This window comes from Wyeomyia smithii, chromosome 2 (assembly GCF_029784165.1).
Source record: "Wyeomyia smithii strain HCP4-BCI-WySm-NY-G18 chromosome 2, ASM2978416v1, whole genome shotgun sequence".
NCBI lineage: Eukaryota > Metazoa > Arthropoda > Insecta > Diptera > Culicidae > Wyeomyia > Wyeomyia smithii.
Window position 1 is genome coordinate 149,104,628 of NC_073695.1, and position 18,365 is coordinate 149,122,992.

Below are 18,365 nucleotides of genomic sequence, written 5' to 3' on the forward strand. Positions count from 1 at the left end.
CTATGCTAAAGGCAATGAAATACGTATTTCACGATTCATTTTTCACAAAATTATGACCCAAATAATTGGTAACAGGTATGGCATTCGGTTGCCCTATCCAGAAAATTGATCAAATAAATTGAGTTTATTAAACTATACACACACTTAAGGGATGACACCCCGTTAAGCATACAGACGCGAGGCATACGGACGCGAGGCATAGTACGCTAGGCATAATGGACGGCAGGCATACGGACACGAGGCATATGGACGCGAGGCCGAATGGACGCGAGGCCGAATGGACGCGAGGCCGAATGGACGCGAGGCTGAATGGACGCGAGGCCGAATGGACGCGAGGCCGAATGGACGCGAGGCCGAATGGACGCGAGGCCGAATAGACGCGAGGCCGAATGGACGCGAGGCCGAAAGGACGCGAGGCCGAACGGGCGCGAGGCCGAACGGGCGCGAGGCCGAACGGGCGCGAGGCCGAACGGGCGCGAGGCCGAATAAACGCTAGGACACAAGGCCAAGGGGAAGTGATATGGAATGTGTTATTATCGTCATCATCAACACAGCATTCGATAACATGTATTTCGCTCCAAAGTGTCATTTGAAAAGCAATACACTCGCGGCCTTCGGCCGACTCGCTGTCCGAGCGAATGCTGTCCTTACTCGCTACCGCTCGTTCGGACTTAACTAAGGGAAGAAAACTCTGTTTGAGTAGACCTAGCAAACCAGTAGATCAGTCGTTTGGGTGCGAGAGGCCGCCGCTTCCGACGGCGGGTCGGCGGCCGACTCGGACTGCGGAAACCACGGCGGCTTAGTGCCGCCTCGTTTCCTTGCCCTCGATTATGCGTCTTCGCCGCATGAATTCAAGAAAGGTATTATACCCAACTTAAACTCTTTAGGAATATAATAACACCTGAACTACATAATTGGATATCATGCGATCGTACAACATCGCATTCGGCCTCGCGTCCATTCGGCCTTGCTTCCATTCGGCCTCGCGTCCATTCGGCCTCGCGTCCATTCGGCCTCGCGTCCATTCGGCCTCGCGTCCAATCGGCCTCGCGTCCATTCGGCCTCGCGTCCGTTATGCCTTGTGGCAGTATGCCTCGTATCCATTATGCCTCACATCCATTATGCCTCGCGTCTGTATGCCTAGCATACTATGCCTAACATCCATATGCCTAGCGTCCATATGCCTCGTGTCCCGTCCCCCACTTAGGGTGCCAATCATCGTATGGAAAAAAGTGACCAAAAATTTCAAAAAGAAACCCTATACAAAATGTTCACTTGCTCGAAAAAACACCCTGTGCAAAATTTCAGCTCAATCGGACCTAAAATGGGGTGGCGCAAAGCGATTGAAGTTTGGCCTTTTTGAAAACTGAAAAATCACCCAATTTCGGTTTTCGAGCTTTTTTTTGATGCCAAATGACTTAAAAACGCATGAAACGTCGAGATTTGGTGTCATCTGAAGTTTTTTTTTTGCAAAAATCGACTCGCTGGGACTTAGTCGTTTTTTCAACTGTGGAAGGTCTCTCTAAATAGCCTGTATAATGATATACACTATAACTAGCATCGAATACATTATGTTTCATTAGGTTGGTTCATTTATTCGACATAGGGTGGTTCCTAATATTGTGTAAAATCAAGGTTGCATATTCAATTTCAGGGTGCTTTTTTGCCGCGTGCTGATAGCTCGCTTCACAAGTACAATTTTGACAGACAATGTATGACAAATTTGTAGTCCTTAAGTAGTACTACAAGTTTGTCGAATAGTTCAATTCTCTACTTCTAATGGCTAAAGCGTGAGAGCCCATATTCAGTGCAATATTCAGTCAATATTCGCGGTGAATATTATAATATTCACCGCGAATATTGGCTGATTATCCCAATGAATATGGGCTCTCACACTTTAGGCATAAGAGTTAGAGCATTGCATTATTTGACAAACTTGTAGCTTCACTTAAGGACTGTAAGTTTGTGGTACATCTTGTTTCAAAATTGTACTTGTGGAGCGAGCTACCGGCACGCGACCAATTGAATGGAATTGACACCCTAAAATTGAATATGCAACCTTGTGTAAAATTGATTATAAAATGAAAAAAATCACTTTTCACTGAATAAAAATAGAAAAATTCCAGAAAACATAATATTTGTTATATCATTGTCGTTAGGATGGCAATGTTGAATCGGGAAAAATACCATGTAAAATGGCAAGATATTATAAAACAAATTTACAAAGTGTTTCAAAAAACTACTCTATGCAATAAAAACTATCTCAACCAAAATTAAGATTGTGTCACGCGGAAAATGTTGAATACTTCCATGTCATTTGCAAAATCACACACGGGAGGTACATGGTAGTGGTCCCCGTGGTTCTGTGGTTAGCGATGTCGGTCGGCTAGCTCTCCCACACGGTTGTGATGAACTCTTCGAGCTGGAAATTTTCTCGACTCAGCACTGGGGCACGGTGTATCGTTGTACTTATCCTACAACATGCAAAATGTGCCGAGAACAATATCGATAACGAATTAGCCCCCAGGCTAGCATGCGATATTGTTTTATTGAGGTTCATGGAATTTGAATATTTGATAAATGTTCACGATTCCATTCGATTCTTAAAAGTACATGAAACGGTGGAAACTGATGGAATATGTTTTTTTTTTATTTTGTTTGAAAAATCTACTCTCTAGGACACTTGTACTTGTTCTTTCGAATGTTGTACCAGACAATTTATTCGTTTTATTTACCACAATAATGTCCTTTGCACACTTGATCGAACACACAGTGCTCTAAATTATATAATCGGACAATAGACTGTATCGATATTATTCAGTGATAATGAGAGTATAGTTATCTTAATCAGATACGCAACACAATTGACTCGTTGCTTCTGGGTTTGCGTCGTTTTGACAGTTCGACCATACATTTTCTGTCAAGTTTACATCATCAAAACGTGAACGTGCCCTTGGGCTGAAACTTTGCATAGACGTTTTCATAGGCAAAAGATGCCATTTTGTGCTGTTGGTTTAATTTTTTGAAACACATTTCATTTCTGAAAAGCTATTGAAAAATACTATTTAGGATAGGTATTGATGATTACAAATATTTTTAGAGCCAACACGGTTCGTTTGAGCGGTGTGGCTAGGGTTTGCAATCCCGGGAATGATCTCCCGGGAATTACCTTTTCCCGGGATTCCCGGATCCCGGGAATAGAAATATTGATTCCCGGGATCCTGGGATTCCCGACTTCCTCGAAAAATTTCGTAAGATTTAATATAATTCCCCATAAAATATTGCAAAAAAAATAAATATCGTATAAAAACGCGAAACTTACGTCGTCAAAGTGTATCAATATTTGTCAAGGTGTAAATATTTGCTTGAAATGACGTTCAATATTTGCTTGTCGTGTAATATCAAATAATTTACTTATTTTTTTTGTTTAAAATATTTGCTATCTTATTCAGTAAACTAAAAATTAAGCAAATATTTCCTTCGTCTAATGTCTTTTTTGCTAGTTAGTTCACTACTAAGCGAAAAGTTGCCTGATTTTTTTCTTTTTTCATTGATAAAAATGTTTGAAACCTGTAAATTGATAAAAAAAATAAAAACCTGTAAATCAATGGGACCAGCAATAAATAAATTAATAAAACTCAGGGAGTGTTATCTGGCCCGTGGCCGCGATTTCACATAGAAAAATCATTTTTGCAGGTTAATTACGTAGGCATTCAAATGCTCTAAGACCTGCCTGCCTCCGCACACCGCTTTATCTTCAGCAAACTGAAAGTAGTGGATACTCCAGGATCTTCACCAGCGCTGATTCAGCGAACTTAAGCAAAGTTTAACAGAAGGGAATTACATTATTTAGGCCTAACGGAAAATTGTCAGCGGATCTGAAGCGATTGTTCGACGACATAAAAAACCCTGAAACCTACTCTTCTGCTAACATTTGAGACAAAAATCGATCATGAATTTCTAGTGTGAACTTGAATAAGTTTTGTTTTTCAACTCGTTTTCCATTCGAATTTATAATGAAAATGGGAACGATTATTTGATACCTTTTATTAATAAAATTTATTCAAAATCTCATTTTTGCTTAGAAGGGTCATTCCATACGAAGTGTACATGCCCCTTGGCAAGACCATCACAGATTTTGTTCAAAGTTGGGGAAATTATTCATCTACTGTCTCTTTGAAAAATCCCAATTTTGGTGTCGATTGGAATACCCCCCGCTCTCTAGGACCCCCCTCTTTATTGCAAAGTCGCGCAATTTTTGTCGAAAATCTCTTTTTTCTTTTTTTTACAATTCATAGACGTAAGATGTCCGAAAAATACTGATAGAAGATTTTTGAAGAAAATAAACCAAGGAATCCAGAAAAAATATAAGTTTTGACTGGAAGTGTTGCCATATACATTATTTTTGTATTTGAAAACTTAATTTACATTTTTCGGAAAATGCAGCCATATTTATCTTAAATTTGATAATTTTATCGTGTTTCTTGAAAAACTTCAAATAAGAAACAACTATCATCCCGTGGTAATATGAGCCAATCTCGAGATATAAAATTTAACGAAAAAAGTTGTAAACATCATAATTATTTTATTTTATAATTTATAGACGTAAGCCACCCGGAGAATAGTGATAGATGAATTTTGAAGAAAATAAACTAAGGAATCCAGAAAAAATATTGTTTTTACCTGGAAGTGTAGCCAGATAGATTATTTTTGTATTGTAAAATTAAATTTGCATTTTTCGGCCAATGCAGCTAATTTTATTTTAAATTTGATGATTTCATCGTGTTTCTCAGAAAATTATACATAAGAAGCACTTATCTTACGTAAAAATGTTATATCTCAAGATGAGCCAATCTTGAGATATAACATTTTTACGAAAAATTAATTACGAAATTCAGAACTATTTTCGTGAAAAAGCTATATCTCAAGATTGGCTCATATTACCTCGGGATGATAAGTGTTTTTTTTTTATTCTCGCTTATTTTCCGTCGGTCTATTTCCGCCACTGTTGTGGCCAATCACCGACGCCCAGGGAGGCTACTCCACACCCAGGACCCTAACTCACGACCCGTTTATTAACGGACCGGCGCCAACGACTTTACTTCCTCATGCGATGGAAGGCGTGATCCCAGAGATTTTTCGCCTCAGAAAATCTCCCGGTGTCGGCTAGGATTGAATCTAGACCAGTTGGGTTGGTTGTGAGTGGATCACGCCACCTCACAACCATCGACACCTATGTCGGCGGTGGGATTTGAACCCAGGCGTCGAGCGTGGTTGGCGGAGACGTTACCAACCACGCTAGGCCCCCGCGATATGATAAGTGTTTCTTACGTAAAATTTTCCAAGAAATACGATGAAACCATCAAATTTAAAATAAAATTAGCTGCAATTGCCGAAAAATGCAAATTTAGTTTTAAAATACAAAAATAATCTATCTGGCAACACTTCCAGTTGAAAATATTTTTTTTTGAATTCCTTACTTCATTTTCTTCAAAATTTACCTATCATTATTTTCCGCGTGTCTTACGTCTATAAATTGTAAAAAAAATAATTACGAAGTTTACAGCTTTTTTCGTAAAAATGTTATATCTCGAGATTGGCTCATATTACCTCGGGATGATAGTTGTTTCTTATGTGAAATTTTCCAAGGAACACGATCAAATTTAAGATAAATATGGCTGCATGTGCCGAAAAGTGTAAATTTAGTTTCCAAATACAAAAATAATTTATCTGGCAACACTTCCGGTCAAAACTTATATTTTTTCTGGATTCCTTGGTTTATTTTCTTTAGAAATCATCCATCAGTATTTTTCGGACATCTTACGTCTATGAATTGTGAGAAAAAGAAAAAAGAGATTTTGAACAAAAAATGCGTGACTTTGCAATAAACAGGGGGGTCCCACAGAGCGGGGGGTATTCCAATCGACACCAAATTTGGGATTTTCCAGAGTGACAGTAGATAAATACTTCTCCCAACTTTGAGCAAAATCTGTGATGGTCGTGTCCAAGTTTGTGCTTTTTCGTGGTCACTTCGTATGGAATGACCCTTAGGTTTTCTTTCCATTCCCGGTTCCCGGGAATTCCCGGAAAATGAGATTTTTTATTCCCCTTTCCTGGGAAATCGTTTTCCGGGAATACTGCAACCCTAGGTGTGACGTCTTCGGCCAAGCTGAAGATAATAGTAGTGTCCGTAAAAAAAAAAATAAACACTCTAAAAACAAATTATTAATTTTTTGAAAAAAAAAATTAAAAGAAGTTAAAAATTAATTATCCAAAACAGCCCATTTAAAAAAACTGATTTTTTTTATAAAAACTACGAAAGATTACCTGAACAACGAAACCGGTCATGGAGAAATCAGAAGAAGTTATATTTTTTTTTTCACAGAGTACATTTTTTTATGGAATAACAAAGTTTGCTTTTCATCTAAAGAAGAACGATAATATTTACAACTTTGCCAGATACACTATGTTCGCGAGAGGCGCAACCGCGTGTTGTTTTGATGTTCTCCGATTGGGCTGAAATTTTCAGCGTTTGATTGTCTATTCAAGGTAGGAAGTTTTGCAATATTTCAATTTTTTTCATTGAGGTTAAGTGGGGTAAAAGGGCTCTTTAAAATGATATGTCCAAAAACGTCCAAATACTAAAAACTGCAATAACTCCTGCTAGACTTGATGGATTTTGCATGAAATTGGTGGTATTATTCTACACTAAGAGCACTTCAAAACGCATGGTCACAATATATGGCAAAGAGGTAAATTGACGAAAAAAACGCATTTTTCTTTAAAAAATTTTCAAGTTCCACGGTCATTCTACTCTTCTCAACATCGCTAGAAAAAATATCTGAATATGGCGTTTTGTAGAGCAACTCAAGAGCTTTAATGTCATGTATAAGCCAAGTGTGCCAAATGGGGTAAAACGGCCCTAGAAGGTTTTTTTTGAAAAACCGTCAAAATCACTAAAATCACTATAGTTCCTGCTACACTTAATAGATTTTATTGAAAATTTGGATTAACACTGTACCTTACCAGAACTACCTACTTTACCAGAAGATACGCAATTTGGGGTAAAACGTTCCTTGAAGACTGTTTTTTTTAAAGCCGTTAAAATCACTAAAACGGCAAGAACTTGGGTTAGCCTTGATAGATTTACTGAAAATTTAGATTATTACTCTAAGTCAATACGAACATAAGGGCACGATGACAAAAGTGACAAATAGATTTACATAACGAAAAAAAAATTTCTTGAAAAATACTGGGCGATTTTCGGGGTGCTATTTTCTCTACAGAAAAGGTCCAGAATCCGAAGTTAGCATTTTATAAAACAACTACAGAGCTTCAAAACGTAAAGCAGTGCCACTAAAAACCGCTATCAGAATCGCTGCCGACTGAAAACTAAATAATCAGCGCAGCTGGCACAATGCTTCCGTACCGTCACACAGTACAAAGCGAAGAACGAAGCAAGCAAAGGACGCGGAAATCGCACACACGGCGCACACACGAAAGGATGACTGGCTCGGGATACAGCGCGAATGCTGTTTAAACACAAGAAAAATGAGCCACCACACTAAGGTCCAATGCGCACTTCTAGCGAACACAAGTAAATACTTTCGTATTACTGAGATCATTCACTTCAACTTTTATTTAAGAATTCTTCGTTACAACTTGGAAATAAACACTCGATTGGAAATACACTTCGGTTTTAAAATACACACTCTCGGTTCAGAATACACAATGAGTTCAAAGTACACACTTCGGAATGAAAATACACAATCGGAATGAAAATACACAATGAACAAGCTTGCGCAGAAGCGAGGTATTTATACTGATTTAGCAGCGGCGCAGAAAGTTCTCGTCTCCTCTATCATCTTCCTCCATGCGGTAGAATGAATTAGATTTCTGTTGCAGCGCAGCTGCTCACGTGTTGTGTGCCATTTAGTAGGAGAATATACCAGAAGCGCCATGAAATGTCCATCGGTGTGTTCCTTTATTCGTAAAGTACATTACACGTTGGCGAAGTGAATGGAAAGAGCATCGTCCTGCAGCGATGATGTAAATCGGAGTGAGATGCTCAAAACCTGTTCGCTGCGCGAACATACTCCCCCGCGCAATAAGATGTTTCCTGGTCGAAGCAATCCAAATTTGTGGCATGGTTCTCCTTCTTATACTCGAATAATTTCATCCAACAGAGTTTTTGCTGAATAACAACTACTATAGTGTGTAATGCTGCTCGAAGCTCCGTCATGGTAAGATTAGACTTTCTATGTCATTCGGAGCGGTCCTTAATACGACAGTTGTTACAAAAACGTTGCAAATAGACCAAAACTCATTGTAACTTTCGAAAGGAACTGAACTTTTTGAAAAGTGGGAGATCATCGCAATTCACCAAAGACATGACCAACACTGAGACAGGTTTCATATCAGGCAATTCATTATCAGGAATATCATCGAGAGCTATCGGTTGGTAGTTTCCGAATTTTAGAAATTATGGACCTTCCCACCATAGTTGATTAAGTTTCAATTTCTCTGACAGTTGTCCTCTCGAAACAACATCAGCAGGATTCTCCTTTGAACGTACGTATGACCAAGAGAAATTGTCATTGTTCGAAACAATTTCTTTAACACGTGTCTGATTGAACGATTTAAGCAGTGAGGGTGGCTTTTTCAACCAAGCCATAACTATTTGGCTGTCCAACCAAAGACGGATAACGGAAAAATGCATTTGTAGAGCTGGAAGCACTTTACGGGTTAACCGAGTTAACAGCAACGCGGCACAAAGTTCTTTGCGAGGAATGGTCAGATCTTTCAAAGGTGCGATTTTGGACTTTGAACAAAGTAATCGCGAAGTGCAGTATCCTTCGTCATCGATACTGCGATCATACAAGCATGCCCCATAGGCATGCACCGATGCGTCAGCAAATCCATGAATTTCAATGGTACTGGAACCAGGAACGGAGATAAATCGTGGAATTTCTATTTTGTTAACATGTCGCAAAGCGCTATAAAACTTAGACCACGTTTCGAGAAGCTCTCCTTCCAATGGGCAATCCCATTTCAGCTTAGCCACCCAAGTCTTTTGCATCAACTGCTTCGTAAGCACCACAGTGAGTGACGGAAATCCCAAAGGGTCGAATAATCTAGCAACTATGGAAAAAAAACGCCGTTTTGTTATAGGCTTATCATCCGATATGAGATCAATTCCGAGTAAAAATTTGTCACTCGAAGGGTTCCATATCAGTCCAAGAGTCTTGATAACTTGGTCAGCTGATGTCTGATTGAGATAAACTAGCTTCTCACGTTCGTTATATGGAATACCTATCACTTGCATTCGTTAGCACACCACTTGTGTATTGGAAACTGTCCCTTTGAAAACAGTGAACGGATTTGGCATTGGCTTTCGATGGCTTCTTCTATAGTATCAGCACCAGTTATCAAATCATCAACATAGCAGTCTAGGAGAATAATCCGTGAAGCTAAAGGATACCGTGAACCTACATCTTCACATAACTGTACTAATGATCGGGTTGCCAAGAAAGGGGCTGCTGCTGTACCAATTATCACGGTTTGTAGCTCCAGGACTCGTAGACTTTCACTTGGATTGACACGCCAAAATATGCGTTGAACGGATGTTTGTTCCGGATTTACAAGGATTTGTCTGTACATTTTCGATATATCAGCGGTGAACGCGAATGGAAAGCGGCGGAAATGAAGTAATATAGATATTAAATCATTCTGCACAACGGGCCCAACATCAGTCGATTTAGCTGATGCATCGGAAACTACTCTAAGTTTTGTGCTAGAGCTGGTTGGGCGCAGTACAGCATGGTGAGGTAGATAATATACCAACTTGCCAGGCTGATCAAATTTCTCCTGAATTTCCTTGCAATGGCCGAGAGATTCATACTTATTAATAAATTGGGAGTACAAAGTGCTCAGGATTTTGTTGCAAACGTTTCTCGAGGAAAAAGAAGCGGCGGAGGGCTGACGATCGATTCCTGTCCAACAGGTCAACATTATCACGAAGCGGTAAATCTACTATGAAGCGTCCGGAATCATTTCTACGATAAGTTTTACGGAAGATTTTCTTACATGGATGTTCCTCTGCTTGAGGCAATACGGCATCTTGCAACTCTTCCACTTCCCAAAATCGTTTAATCATTTCGTTTAGGGATTCAATCGATACTGCATTCACTGATTGAGAATTAATAACCGGATCATAAATGTCGTGTACTTCACCAGAGACGACCCAGCCTAATTCTTTTTCACGGAGTTCTGCTAAACCGTGATCGATAACATACTGTCCTGGTTTCATTAACGGAAAGAAGTGTGTAATGCCGATCAGCAAATCTACATCCGAAGGCTTATTAAACGAGGGATCGGCCAAACGCAGCCCAGATGGAATTTTCCAATTCGCTATATCGATGGATCTACACGGCAGATGACTAGTGATTCTGGGAACAACTAGGCACTTCAAGTTTGTTTCATAATCAGTATGTTGCGAGTTCATTTTTACTGTATCAAGTCGATTGACCTTGAAACGAGCATTGCTAACACCAAGGACATCGATATTGACTGATAAACCTTCTAAACCCAACTTGCGGTACATTTCGTGCGAAATCAGATTTGTCTGAGCACCACAGTCCAGAAATGCTCTACAAGGGATAGCTTGACCCTTGCTATCAATCAAATTAACCATAGCTGTTAGCAACAACACATTCGGAAGATGTACCTTTCCAAACGTTTACCGAACATGATGACGAAATCGTCTGACTCTGGGATGACTGGTCGCTCTTTGAGTTTTCAGTAGATTGTATGTTGGGCTTGGGTTGACTCTGTATGCTTGGATTCGAAGACTCGCTCAAAGGTTTTGTACTCTCATTCACATTGGACGTTTCTATATGTAGCAAAGTATGGTGTTGTCTTTTACATTTACTACACGTACTTTTCGAAGGACAATTGGTAACACGGTGCCCACGACGGAGGTAGTTGAAACAAACTCGAGATTCTTTAACTTTGTGTAAACGATCGGAAAGCGCCATGTTGCGAAATTCCATACACTGGAAGTTTAAATGCTCTATGCCGCAAAACTGACAAAGGTTCGATTTTTTGGAAGAGTAGTTGCCGCATTAATCTTTGCGTTAGCAAATTTCGAAAGAGGTTGCGAAGGTTTATCCTGGATTTGTCTTGTAGCTTGCGACCTATCACTTTCACAGCGTTCTAAAACGCGACACTGTTCCTTGAGGAAAGTCATTGTTCCTTTCAAGTCAGGTATATCACCATGTTTAAGGGTTCGTTCCCATGACTTGAGGGTAATAGGATCAAGACAAGAAATCAATAGTTTGTTCACGAACAATGAAGCAGTGCCATCGATTTGCTGGTTCACTATGAGATTCTTTAGTCATCTTTTTTAAATTTAACAGCCCAGAGAGGTGAGAATCGATAATAATACGTTTGTTATCAAAGCGATCCACCAAAATATCCCATGCGTGAGCATAATTATTTTCAACGAGGGTTTTCGAATCAATGATACCTGCAGCTGCACCAACCAACGCTTTATCGAGATGATGTAACTTGATAGCATCAGAATCTGTACATCGACCAATTATATCCGTAAACAGCGCTTTAAAACGAGGCCAGTTTTCATACTTTCCATCAAATGTCGGAATTGGAGCTTGCAACGGTTGTTGCTGAACTACTATTTGAGGAAACTGGCTAGCGCTAGTGGAAGGAATAGGCGCAAATGCAGTCATGGGATTGGATGATTTTGATAAAATTTCAATCAGACATTCCACTCTGATCAGGGCGTCTGTATGAGGGGCTTCAAACTCACTAACCTTTACATTTTGTTCCTCAAGTTTGGCATTAGGAATCGTATTGAGGACTTTTTCATGAATCATATTAAATTCGGTGTAATGGGAATCCAATTTTTTCGAAATTACTTTGAGAACAGGAAGACTCACCTGAGACGTATCTTTCTCTGCACGCTCTATTTGCTTAAGCAATGCGGTAACCTTGGCCTTCACTTGGCCGCGCTGATGAATGAGCGGCTTTGCAGCATCCTTCGTAGATTCGGCTACTTTTTTCTCTGGCGTGTGGGATAACGGCCTCTGGATGTATCTAAACTCATGGAAACGAAACACACTGGTGTTGAATCAGTAGCACTTTCACACTATGTTCGTGTCAATGGTCACAAGAGTTTTTGTTTAATCTTCTCGCGGAAGCACACTTTTCACTCACACGGTAAACGTTCACTGTCCGATTTTCCGGATCCGGTTCGAAGGACCAAATTATGTTGACACCTTCGTCAACACGTAGAGGCGAGTGGGCGAGCGATGCCTCTAAATCCGCTATCAGAATCGCTGCCGACTGAAAACTAAATAATCAGCGCAGCTGGCACAATGCTTCCGTACCGTCACACAGTACAAAGCGAAGAACGAAGCAAGCAAAGGACGCGGAAATCGCACACACGAAAGGATAACTGGCTCGGGATACAGCGCGAATGCTGTTTAAACACAAGAAAAATGAGCCACCACACTAAGGTCCAATGCGCACTTCTAGCGAACACAAATAAATACTTTCGAATTAATGATAAAGCACCGAGATCATTCACTTTAACTTTTAATTAAGAACTCTTCGTTACAACTTGGAAATAAACACTCGATTGGAAATACACTTCGGTTTTAAAATACACACACTCGGTTCAGAATACACAATGAGTTCAAAGTACACACTTCGGAATGAAAATACACAATGAACAAGCTTCGCAGAAGCGCGGTATTTATACTGATTTAGCAGCGGCGCAGAAAGTTCTCGTCTCCTCTATCATCTTCCTCCATGCGGTAGAATGAATTAGATTTCTGTTGCAGCGCAGCCGCTCACGTGTTGTGTTCCATTTAGCAGGAGAATATGCCAGAAGCGCCATGAAATGTCCATCGGTGTGTTCCTTTATTCGTAAAGGACATTACACGTTGGCGTAGTGAATGGAAAGAGCATTGTCCTGCAGCGATGATGTAAATCGGAGTGAGATGCTCAAAACCTGTTCTGCGCGAACACACCCTATGCCGAATAAATGAACCACCCTAATGTAACATGATGAATTCGATGCTAGTTATAGTGTATATCTTTTTTTTTGTTCATCTATAATTTATTTGACACGGCACAAATACAATTTAATGTTTAACGGCGCCAATTATATCTGGTAGCTTACTTCTAAAGTATCTTAATAACTAAAAGCAAATTTTTTATCCTCGCTGCCGACTACGAGCTGAAACTAAATCTAACTTAAAGCTATAATATTTTGCATTAAAAGCACTGGTTTACTGTATGATGGTTTTCATTGCCATAGGTAAGCACATGTTCCGCTGCTGGGCCAAGATATTACGGACTGGCATATTGGGTTGTCTTCCTCGGACCTGAGAGTATCGTGCGGGTCTGATTGCTGTTTCCGGATCCGGGGTCTTAACGTGTTCTTGTCGTTAGGCTGGATGCAGGCGGAAGGGGGTAGGACTAAACTGGGGCGTGGATGGATTTCAGGAAAACGTATATAAGGGACATGTAGGATAGGTCACGGCTTGCCAAGACATCACGAACAGGAACAGCCGACTGCCTACCTTCGGCCTGCAGGGAAGCTATTAATTTAGACCTGGCGTCACGGTGTACAGGGCATGGCCAAACAACGTGCTCTATGTCGTGATAACCTTCACCACAGGCACAGATACCACTTTCCCCGAGCCCAACACGACGGAGATGCGCGTCAAATCTATAGTGATTGTACATAAGCCGGGATATCACGCAAATGAAATCCCGACCTACATCCAACCCCTTGAACCACGGGTTCGTCGACACCTTGGGGATTATGGAATGTAACCACCTTCCCAGTTCCCCTCTGGTCCAAGAATTTTGCCAACTGATGATCGTATTCTGACGTACAAATGAGAAAAATTCATTAAAGGCAATTGGTCTTTCATAAATTCCACCGTTTGCTGCGCCCACCTTAGCCAAAGAGTCCGCTTTCTCATTGCCCGGTATCGAGCAGTGAGAAGGGACCCACGCTAAGGTAATCTGATACGATTTTTCGGATAAAGCACTCAGATGTTCCCGTATTTTTCCCAGGAAATACGGAGAGTGCTTAACATCTTTCATCGATCGGAGAGCCTCAATGGAACTGAGACTGTCCGTAAAGATGAAATAATGGTCCGTAGGAATTTTTTCGATGATCCCTAGGGTGTACTGAATTGCAGCTAATTCTGCGACGTAAACAGAAGCAGGATTATCAAGCTTATGGGAGACGGTTAAATTGTTATTGAAAATACCGAAGCCAGTGGACCCATCAAGAAGTGATCCATCAGTGTAGAACATATTGTCGCAGTTGATGTTTCGATATTTATTGGAAAAAAATTTGGGGATCTGCTGCACGCGTAAATGATCCGGGATTCCACGAGTTTCTTATATCATGGATGTATCGGAAAACACAGTAGAATCAGAAGTATTTGATAAGTCGACACGATTTGGAATGTTCGAAGAAGGGTTAATATTATGGGACATGTGATTGAAATACAATGTCATAAAACGGGTTTGAGAATTAAGTTCGATAAACCTTTCAAAATTTTCAATCACGGGACGGTTCAAGACCTCACATTTGATAAGAATGCGAGAAGACAGGCTCCAGAAGCGTTTTTCAATGGTAGTACTCCAGCTAAGACCTCCAAACTCATCGTATGGGTCGACTGCATGCAACCCAAGGCGATACGCAAACAACGATATTGTATTCGCTCCAGTTTGATCAAATGTGTGTTTGCTGCGGAGCGGAAGCAGAAACACCCGTACTCAAGGACAGACAATATCGTTGTTTGGTAAAGCCTTATAAGGTCTCCTGGGTGGGCTCCCCACCATTGTCCGGTTATTGTACGAAGAAAATTTACTCTTTGCTGACTTTTCTTCACCAAATACCTAACATGGCAACCCCAGGTGCCCTTAGAGTCGAACCAGATACCAAGATACTTATGCACCAAAACCTGAGAGATCGTTTTACCCATTAATTGTGGTTGGAGCTGAGCAGGTTCATGCTTCCTAGAAAAAACTACTATCTCAGTGTTCTCCGGAGAGAATTCGATAACTAGCTGTAGAGCCCAAGCAGACAAATGGTCCAAGGTATCTTGCAATGGTCCTTGCAAATCGGCAGCTTTGGCTCCTGTAACAGAGATTACAATGTCGTCTGCAAGTTGTCTTATCGTGCATGAATTTGCCAGACATTCGTCGATGTCATTTACATAAAAGTTGTAAAGAAGGGAGCTTAAACATGAGCCCTGGGGAAGACCCATGTAGCTAATGCGAAAAGTTGCCAAATCGCCGTGCGTAAAATGCATGTGCTTTTCGGACAGCAAATTGTGCAAAAAATTGTTCAAAATTGGAGAAAATCCTTGTCGGTGAAGTTTACCCGAAAGAATGTCAATAGAAACGGAATAAAAAGCCCCCTTAATGTCCAAGAACGCAGACGCCATTTGTTCTTTGCGAGCATACGCCAGCTGAATATCTGTTGAAAGCAACGCAAGACAATCATTTGTCCCTTTGGCACGACGGAAGCCAAATTGAGTATCTGATAGTAGACCATTTGATTCGACCCAGTGGTCTAAACGACGGAGTATCATTTTTTCCATCCATTTCCGGATACAGGATAGCATTGCAATCGGCCTATAAGAGTTGTGATCAGAAGCTGGTTTCCCTGGTTTTTGGATGGCGATCACCTTCACTTGCCTCCAATCCTGCGGTACAATGTTTTGCTCCAGGAACTTATTGAACAAGTTCAACAAGCGCCTCTTGGCATTGCCGGGTAGATTCTTCAACAAGTTGAATTTGATTCTATCTAACCCAGGTGCGTTATTGTTACAGGACAGGAGGGCAACTGAAAATTCTGCCATCGTAAAAGGTGATTCTATCGCGTCGTGACCCGGAGACGTATCGCGAACAAAGTTTTGCGCAGGAACAGAGTCCGGACATACTTTCCTGGCAAAATCAAATATCCACCTACTTGAAGACTCCTCGCTTTCGTTGACCGTTACGCGATTCCGCATTCTTCGGACTGTGTTCCAAAGAGTGCTCATCGATGTCTCCCTCGTCGTCTCGTTCACGAACCGACGCCAATATCCGCGTTTCTTTGCTTTAGCCAGGCTTTTAAGCTTGGTATTAAGCTCCGAATACTGTATATAGTCGTCGGGTATACCTCCCTTCTGGAAGGCCAAAAACGCGTCGGATCTTTGCGTGTCGACATCGGAGCACTCTTGGTCCCACCACGGAGTGGAAGGCCGTTCTTTAATCGTTACGCCGGGATATTTCTTCGTTTGGGCTTGCAACGCGGCGTCGAGGATTAAGCCCGCGAGGAGGTTGTATTCTTCAAGTGGTGGGTGATGTTGAATCGACTCGACCGCTTTTGAAATCATTTCCTCGTATAACTTCCAATCGACATTCCGTGTGAGGTCATACGGAATGTCAATTGGTCGCATGCGAGTTGAACCGTTAGTAATTGAAATAAGAATAGGCAGATGGTCGCTACCGTGAGGATCGAGGATTACCTTCCATGTGCAATCCAACCGTAGCGACGTCGAACATAAGGATAGATCCAAAGCGCTTGGGCGCGCTGGAGGTTTCGGGATACGTGTCATTTCACCGTTGTTCAAAATAGTCATGTCGAAGTCATCGCAAAGGTTATAGATTAAAGAGGAGCGGTTATCATTGTAGGGGGAACCCCAAGCCACACCACGAGAGTTGAAGTCTCCCAAAATCAAACGTGGCGAGGGAAGAAGTTCTATTAAATCAAAGAGCAACCGTTGCCCAACCTGTGCTCTGGGAGGAATATGATGATGATGATGGTCCCACCTCATACCCCTACATCGGTTTGAGCTGTACGATTTATCAATATGAGATATTTTTAAAAACATGCAATGTAACCAGTTGGCAAACAAATAACGGACTGGTTATTAATTTCAGACATAGTAACCCTTCAAATGAATACAAATAATTAAAAAAAAAAAAATTGACGGATTTCCAATCCAAATCTCATCCAGAACGTTTCCAACCCGAAAATTATCTGGACTTGATTAGGAATTGAACCTAATGTTTAAGAGCGTGCACTAATCAGAATTGGTTCTAGATAACGATCTAGAACTACAAGAGAGATCCAATGATACTATAGTTCTCGATAACGAGCTCTACAGATCACAGGCAAACTCAAGCCTTTTCAGTTTTTGCTCCAAACCCTATTTTAAATTGTGAAAACAGATGAATTGTTAAAAAGAAAGTGAAATAATCTAGAAAATATTACAAGCCAAAAAGCAATTTGTCAACCCGATATGCTTTTTGTTTCCATTTCAGGGGCTTAAACCTGATGTACTCATATCAAGATTGTCTATGTCAGTCTCTGCGCGCGTGACTCAAACATGTGTAGCCGACTCTTTTTTTTTTTACTCTACTATTTAATATTATATAACTATATTCAAACAAAAAATCCATCATCATCAATGAACATAATAACTTAATGTACCAAATAAATAAAAAAAAAATATTACAATTTTACAATCTTCTTTATAAATTTACAAAAAATCTATGCTGTCTACAAAACAGACTTCATGTGTGAAATACAAAGCCGTTTAAACTCTGCCATTGTTGCTGCACGTTTTACTTGCCTGGGCATCGAATTGAAAAAGTTTATTCCTTTGTACAACAGAGAGTTCTGTGATCTTCCAAAAAGAAAATTTGGTGTTCTGGCATCTTCCGCGTTTCTAGTGTTGTACCAGTGCAAATCTCTTCCTCTATCAATCCGGTCACACAAATATCGAGGCAACATATTATTTAAATTTTATATAGAAACACCATTGTCAAAAAATATACTTTTTGCTTCACAGAAAGCCATCGCAATGCGTACAGCATAAAACTCGAGGAAGTGTATCTATTACATTTTAATATTAATCGCATAATTCTATTTTGTAAACGTTGCAATCTCAATATTTGCATATTGTTTGCCAGGAATAAAATGGATGAGCAGAAATCTATATGTGGTGAAATAATTGACTTGTACAACTGAATTTCACTTCTAATAGTCAATTCATCCTTTAACCGGCTCAAGATACCGTATTTTCTGGCCATTTTTTTTATGACATTATCAATGTGAGACTTAAAAGTTAATCTGTCATCAATAATTACTCCAAGATACTTTATTTCATTTACGCGATCAATCGTCTCACCATCAATTTCAATATTTACGTCTAGTCTGGAGTTGGCTGAAGAAATTATCAAGTACTTTGTCTTACTAATGTTTAACTTTATTTGCTTAAATTTTAACCAATTCGCTAGATAATGTAAATCTTGGTTTGGAA

The 18,365-nt window shown here is 40.4% G+C and overlaps 1 protein-coding gene across 1 annotated transcript; it reads right to left on the bottom strand.

Moving 5' to 3' along the window:
• Positions 1-9,904: 9,904 nt before the first annotated feature.
• LOC129720059 (uncharacterized) lies at positions 9,905-10,693 on the bottom strand. The gene has a single exon (XM_055671470.1). It carries the CDS (start codon positions 10,691-10,693, stop codon positions 9,905-9,907), a length of 789 nt encoding a protein of 262 aa, XP_055527445.1.
• Between the last annotated feature and the right edge of the window lie 7,672 nt (positions 10,694-18,365).